General features: G+C 40.1%; 1 protein-coding gene across 3 annotated transcripts in view; it reads right to left on the bottom strand.

The window, feature by feature from the left end:
- The window catches only part of LOC147023575 (uncharacterized protein KIAA1755-like), a 121,181-nt gene that overhangs the window by 50,669 nt on the left and 63,012 nt on the right, over positions 1–7,500 (bottom strand). For all 3 annotated transcript variants that reach the window (XM_085889084.1, XM_085889082.1, XM_085889083.1), the window contains one exon: positions 4,800–5,297. In XM_085889084.1, the coding sequence (XP_085745210.1) occupies positions 4,800–5,297 (498 nt within the window). The remainder of the gene's footprint in view (positions 1–4,799; positions 5,298–7,500) is intronic.

Here is a 7,500-nt window from a genome sequence, read left to right as displayed (position 1 = left end):
ACGACGAATTGTTGGCCATTTGGAAGGTGGAGTCAGCCAGCATCAGACAGCTCAGATTCTTGGCATTCTGCTTTCTATGGTCAATCGGATGATTGTGCAATTCACCAGCAAAGGCAAGAAATCCACAGCTTCCCGTTCTGGTCGATCTGGGCCCTCAGAAAGGTGTCTTCCAGCTGTCAAGCGGTCCAATGAGACAAACTCCCCGTTGCAAAGCAGCATATGCTGCAGAGGAGGTCCAAGTTCGCTCAAAAACTGCTGTGTTGTACCTTTATCAACTGGGCTACTTTGGCAGAGCAGCTAAGAGAAAATCTCTTTTGATCTCGCAGATGCAGCAGTCATTTTTGCGGAGACTATGGAGATACTTTTGGGGGCCCTCGAGGTGTTGAATGAGGAGTCAGAGCCACTGGGATTACAGGTTTCCTGGGTCAAAACTAAGATCCAGGCTTTCAATGACATCTTGAATGCTGCTATCTTGTCTGTACCCATTTGTGGTGAGGATGTTGAGGTCACGGAGAGATTCACTTACCTTGGCAGTGATATTCATGTTATGGATTCACTAGATCAAGGGGTGGGGGCACTGTCAGTACCTGTGCAGGATGACGAAAGTCCCAGTCGTCAGGTCCTTGGTGCTTCCAGTCTTGCTCTACGGATGTGAGACGAACTCTGACCAGGGATCCGAGACAGAGACTTAATTCCTTTGGCACCAGGTCTCTTGGGAGAATCCTTGGCTATCGCTGGCTGGACTTTGTGTCCAACGAGCGATTGCTGAGACTGAAATGAGATTTGTTACCTGCATAATCCGTGAATGTCAGCTGCGGCTGTATGGCCAAGTGGCTCGTTTTCCTGACGCCAATCCTGCTCACCAGATTCTCTCAGCGAGGGAGCCTCGTGAGTGGAGGAGGCCAAATGGGCTGGCCACGTTCCTCGTGGTTGCAGCAGGTTGATCAGTATCTCAAGGAGATGGGGATGGGCCAGGCTTCTGCCTGAGGGATTGCCAGACAGAGGCCCCTTGAGTACTAGAGGAAAGTGGACGCAGCAACGTGCTGCTCTGGCGCATGTTCCCATACCTGACTTGACACTCAGGATAAAAAGTGATTGCACATCAGACGTGAGGCTATGTAGCCGAGGCCTGAGGCCTGCAGAGGCAATAGACACATGCCTGAGGCCTGAGGCCTACAGAGGCAGAGGCAATGTCGCTGAACAGACACGCACCTATTTGACACTACAGTCAAGTAGAAATGGATAAGACACAGAAATGGATACAAAACAATTGATAACATGGATGAAACAAGGTAAGACAGGACAGATCCAGTAAATATATCTTAGCTGTCAGTAAATTTTTCACAAAGTAATTAAAAGCCATGGCCACATGACAATAAGATGACAAAATAATGCAACATGACACATACAATGAATCTTAGGAGAGGAAGAAAAAAAAAATGACCCGTATCTTGCCAAAAGGTGACCACGTGTGACTTATTTAAGGTCACACTGAGGTGAACAGAGTTGCTATCCACCAGGAGCGACTCATTGAGGAATATCTGCCGACGAGAGAATATCTGCCATAATATCTGCCTATGAGTATCGTTCTACAGAGTAACCATGAAAAATATGCGTTTGCCTCATAACGTCACCAAATGACATCATAATGTCTCAAGCTTGACATATCTCGAAAGCACTCAGAGGTGTTCAATTTCAGGTACTACATGATATGGTTCCTAAAACTTGAAAATTTGACCTTGGAGTCAAATATGTTTGACCTTCGGTGCTAACTATGAAGGTCAAGGCCAATCGCCACCAAAAATTAATCAGCTGAGCGCCAGACCATGAACTATATTCCCATGACGTTTGAAGACTATTCGATCAAAATTACTCAAAAAATAAGGGTTTCGTCGACTCCCGTGATTTGCGACAAAGTGACCTTGACCTTCAAAATTTTATGTGCTGAAAGGGACCTCTATAGGCGTCTGATATGCGAAGTTACAAAAATTTCCAATGATAACTGTGCTCTGCAGAATTTTTTATACGTGATTACAGACAAACAAAAAAACATACAAGCTGACTAACATATCTTGCAAAAACTTTGTTTTGGCAAGATAATAAACATGAATCACATGAAACTGAACAATGTCCCAATGAGAAGACTTAATCTGTGTGATCCTATGCTTTGTCAAGTTTGTTTGCATGTAATACCAATGCAATGGCTCATTCAATTTCAGTGTTTTTTGGAGGGTTATTTGAAATATGTTCCCAAAAGTTACCTTGCAAACATGTCAGATGCGTGGCTGCAAACAACATCCCATTGAAGAAGCACAAACGTTCATGTTGGGATCTTATGGAACATAATACATGAGAAAAACACCCCCAACCTTCCCCCCCACATAGTTTGAGAGTGGCTGTTCTTAAGCTGGAAATGTATCACAAACATAAATGAAGTTCAGCATCAAGTTTCAAGTTTTCAAGTCAAGTTGAAAACAGCAGGGCAATTCTACAGCAGAAAGGCTAAAAACATGAAAATTCAAACTTGGCTTCACCCAATTAGAAAGTTATTAGCACAAACTATGGGTTCTTAGACATTCAGCACAACAGACAACTCCTGGATATCTCATTCCCTCACGTTTTTCCGTTCCAGTGAAAATGCACTTTTTGCCACGGAATTTAAGGAGTTTGAGCTGATATTTTATGGCCCACCCTATAATTTTATCGATGAGAGAAATGTCTGTAAAATGATCTTAATTCTGGGTTCAACACTCAAGGTTTCTGATTTTGTCATTCATTTTTGACCGGCCTTTTTATGAAATTCACACAGATGTTTTCAATTCACTCCTTTTTAGTGGTAATTCCGTTACCAAAATCATGAAATAAATCTGTGTGAGCTTATTCCTTGATCTTGGAGAAAGTCCTTGAAGATTCTCTTTCATTGGGAGCCCAATGAAGAGATTACAGCCAAATTTCTAATTAAAAACCTCATACTTCTGAGAAAATGTGGGAACGGAATTACATTGGTAATGGAATTACAGGTAACGGAATTACAGTTAGTACTCAAGCTTGGTTTCTCATGGTCTTTGAAAGGAATCTTTGGTCTTTGCATACAATAAAAGGTGTCAGCACTTCCTAATTTAATTGAGTTGATTATTGGTCTAATTTAATTGTTTTCGTTGATTATTGTCCTAATTTAATTGTTTAATTGATTGTGTGGACAATAGGTGTCAGATACGTGACCTTCAACCTTTTCTAGAAGTCAGGAAGCTGTGCCATGTGAAGCCTGGATGTCAGAACTTTTAATCTGTCAACATCTGTGAAAATTGGCGGTACAGCAAAGAGACAAGTTGCCAAGGCTGTTCTGAGTCACAACATAACTGTGACAACATCGGTGGAATTTGCAGCGATTGCAGAGAAACAGTGTCCTGGTAGAGAAGTCCTAGTCGATGTTGTGCATGTAGTAGATGTAGGAAATTGGGTCAAGGTTCAGTACTCTCAACAGAAGGATGCAAGAAAATTTGTGGGCCAGGTTATTAGGAAATCTGGTGAGGATATTGTCATCAAATTCCTGAAAAAAAGATTCCTGCATTTGATAAATATGTTTGGCCTGAGGTTGAGGAAATGGATACAGTGCAGAGTGTGAATATTGTGGACATTCTTCCTGAACCGCAGATGGACAGACGAGACAGGATCACTTTCATCCAGTGAAACATGTGGTGCTGTATGCTTAACCATTCTTTGAGATTTGGTGTTCCAGGGACCAAGGTGGGATAAAACATGGTCAGTTGATTTAAAAAACCTAATCAACCAATGTTCTCACATTTCAAATCCCATGGAATAGCAAATAACACAAACAGTGGAAAAAATATTGCACTTAGACAAAATATGTGTGGTTGTGGTAATTCCGTTACCATGTTTCTTTCCAATGTTTTTCTTCATTGAATAATGTCTGTTAAAAATCCTGTGTATCTGGAGCAACAACCTTCTACCAAATAATCAGATACTGTATGGACAGAGAGCTCCATTGAGTTAAAACTGTGGCAAGCTGATTTGTTTAGGAGTTGGTGTTAAATTGTGTTGAAAACTCGATTAACTCCATCCCCGTTGGATGCATTGTGTTCGTCAAGTTAAGTTTTTCGTATGCCTTGTGGTAGGTTTTGTAACTTCAGAAGGGTATCTAGAATGAATAATGGCCTGCGGCCTTACAGTGTTCAGTTGTTTCAGAGGATGTAATTCCGTTACCATGGACTTTTGTTCTTTGAAGGGACTCCTTTCATCAACAAAGCAATATCTAACTTAAGCAAAGCCTGAATCCATAGGCTACTTGATAGGCTCTTAGAAACTGAGCTCCTTTTATTCATATCTGTTATTAATTCAGAGGAATCTGCAATTCAAAATCATGATTTTTGTTGTATTAAATTTCTGAGGTAATTCCGTTACCAAAGTGTTTTGCCTCATTTCTTCAGAGCAAAAGGCTGCTCCCTACTTGAATGACTAATATGGTAGCTAGGGTAAAAGGGCAGAGAATTAGTGAGATATCCATCAAATCGAGGCAATCAGTTTGGAATATTGGCCTAAAATATGGCTGGATTTTCCTCTGATTGTAATTCCGATACCGTAGAATCTCCCAGCATCAAGTTTTCATCAACAATATCAGCCCTGCTTTACTTTATAAGATGCTCTCATACGTACCAGTAATCATGGAAACACTCCCACGCATCTTTTCTATAACACGGTGAATAAAACTGTACACAATATTCAGTGATAAATTGAAATAACATGTTTAAGCTTCACATTCTAAGTGTGTGAACACTGACCTGGAAGCATAACAGCCCCTGAATGTAGGATTTCTTTATCAACATGCACAGCAAGAGCTGGGAAAGATACAGATCCACAACCCAAGTTGCAATTTTCCTGGGAATTTTGCTGTGAATCCCCATTGGACAAATGCACCGTTTTCATGCTCAAAGCAGTAGTTTTTGGACAGTCAACAGTCAGGCTTTCCTTGCACGTTTCAGCTGCATCAATGCGTTTTCTTGTCTGGCCCTCAGGTATACTACATCCAGGCTGAGTGTTAAGGTTTGATGGCACAGGCTGGTTCATACTGTCAAACTTCTGAGTAAAAATAATCATCTCTGATGCAGTTGGGTCGATGCAGTTTGTCCTGGTAGTAAAGCCCTCGTGTTGCGTCGGTGCCTGAACACATGGAGATGTTTTGGCTGCCTCAGCTGTTGTCGGTAATTGTCCTAGCTCTCCACTGCTGTTGGTATCCATTGCACTCTCACCACACGCATCTTCTACAGCATTGTCGTCATCTTCAAAACAGAGGTAACAGGAGGCACAAGATGCAAGATTTGATGGAACAATTCAGCATGAAGCTCAATAAAGACAAATGAGGTTACCACTTATGTTTTTAACATGAAATACAGCTGTGTACATATTATGTCTGGATAAGAAATACAGGCAGATGAAGTTAAAAAAAGGGAAAGAAATAGGAAGAAAAGGAAAGAGGGTAGTGTACAAAGAAGTGGTGAAGGAGAGGAATGGGGAATGTCAAATATTTCTAGTTGGGTTTGTTCCTACTTATTTAATGAGCCAATTATTCCCAACTTTTTTGCATGTGGTTGGCCACAGAACATATTTACCCTCAGTCTTGCACGGTCCAGATGGCCATGCCTGACATCCAAACGTAAGTTGCAATAATTTGGATAGACTCCTGGCGATAACTCACCTACTCTTCATGAAGGATTCCTGTGGGATTTTTTTTTCACACCCACAAATGACTAATGCGGTTTTCTAGCTCAATGCCCTTCCGATGATCGGCGTAAAAATTGATGCATCACCTTGTATGTGCAACATCAGAGGAGCAGTTTATAACTTGGTCAAGATTCAAACCCAAGCAAGATAGCTCAAAGGTGAGTGTGCATATCTAAAGGTTATTCTGATAGTCCAAATTTTCCCACTATGTAGCAAGTCCTTAATCAACTCGAACTGTCACTTTCAACAATCACAACAACAACCAAAACCAATAAGGAAAACAACAAACCTCTTGTCGCAAACAAAACATAAACGCCAGTGAGTGTCAAACTAGTCAAACATACTTACAGCATAAAGAAAGTGCTATTACGAGGTATCCTAAGGTGGGCAAAACGACCCAATTAATAATTCAAAACAGTGTGAGAAAACATCTCCCGAAGAAGAAAAAAGTGAAAAAAATGCCCTGCTGTCCAGTACCTTTGCTCTTGAAGCAGTGCATGGCTCACAAAGTGGGTATGCTGTGGTATGTTTGTGGGAAATTCCACATAAAACTATTATGAGGTATTTAGACAAACCATCAATGGTCAGAAATGAAAGTGGACATATTGGGGAACCTGTAGAAACCGGCAATATCATACCCTCCATTTCCCTGTTTTATTAAGGATGAATTAAAGCAACAGAATATGGGTATTTTAACCTTAGAAATGTTACAGTTTGATTGGTAAAATTTTTATTTTACTGTACGTTTCTTATGTGACAGTTATTTTGAGTGTGGTGACTCAGAATGTGAACTTTGGTGTCTCTTTTATGTTTTGATGATGTTCTGTCTCCCTATTCGGGTTTTCTGGCATCTTACCCTATCTGATGAAGTAATGGATTCGTACATAACGCTTCGTGTCCACTGCATCGAGAAAAATAAGGAGTCCAGTGTTGATAATGTTTTCATGCTTTTTATTCCAAATCTCCCTTAATTTCTTGGAAATATGACAGTCTAACGGCAGAAAAATATAGATCAAAATAGTGATCAGAAAATAAAATTCGGACCACAAGCAATCCCGTCTTGATTTCCGTGTCAGTCCCGTTATGTACAAATCATTATCTCTCGTCGGACGCAAATAACGCCAGCATTAGAAAATCTTGCCGTCTTGCAAACTTCCCCGATTGATGGATATAATAGGCACTTGCAAGCGTGTCAGCACATTTCCATTCACCGTCGAGCACATAGTTTGTCTTCGTGTCCGTGTCTTTGCGAGAGCCTTAATGTACGAATCCAGCATGAAGACGCCGAGCCGAATGAGGTGACTCGCATTTGTCTGATAATTCTTCATTTTAACCAACGCTATAATTTTTTTGGTGCTTCGTGAGGATCCGAGAGGTAAGAATTATGTTTTTCTTTTCATGTTTAAAGTGATTATTTTTAAAAGTTCCCAAAAAAATAGATTCGATTTTAACGTTATTTTTCGCTTACAAGTGTGGCTTTCTTTTCGACTGAACTCGTCTGTGTTTTCTTTGTAATTTATAACATCGGACTCTCTCAAAATGTGTTGTTTTTTTCTTTTTCCTGCGAGAGTAAAAATTATCTGTTTCTTATCCCAAAATATAATATTTACGTTGTTTTTTTTCATCTGATTCCGTACATAACGCTGACGCCAAGCTCAAAATTTGAACGTGTATTTACAGTGTTGTATATATATATATATATATATATATATATATATATATATATATATATATATATATATATATATATATATATATATA

Source organism: Eptatretus burgeri, chromosome 7, assembly GCF_056783735.1.
Source record: "Eptatretus burgeri isolate ZD-2024b chromosome 7, Ebu_testis_v1, whole genome shotgun sequence".
Lineage (NCBI taxonomy): Eukaryota > Metazoa > Chordata > Myxini > Myxiniformes > Myxinidae > Eptatretus > Eptatretus burgeri.
Note: the sequence above shows the minus strand (reverse complement) of the source record. Positions and strands in the feature narration are given on the sequence as shown.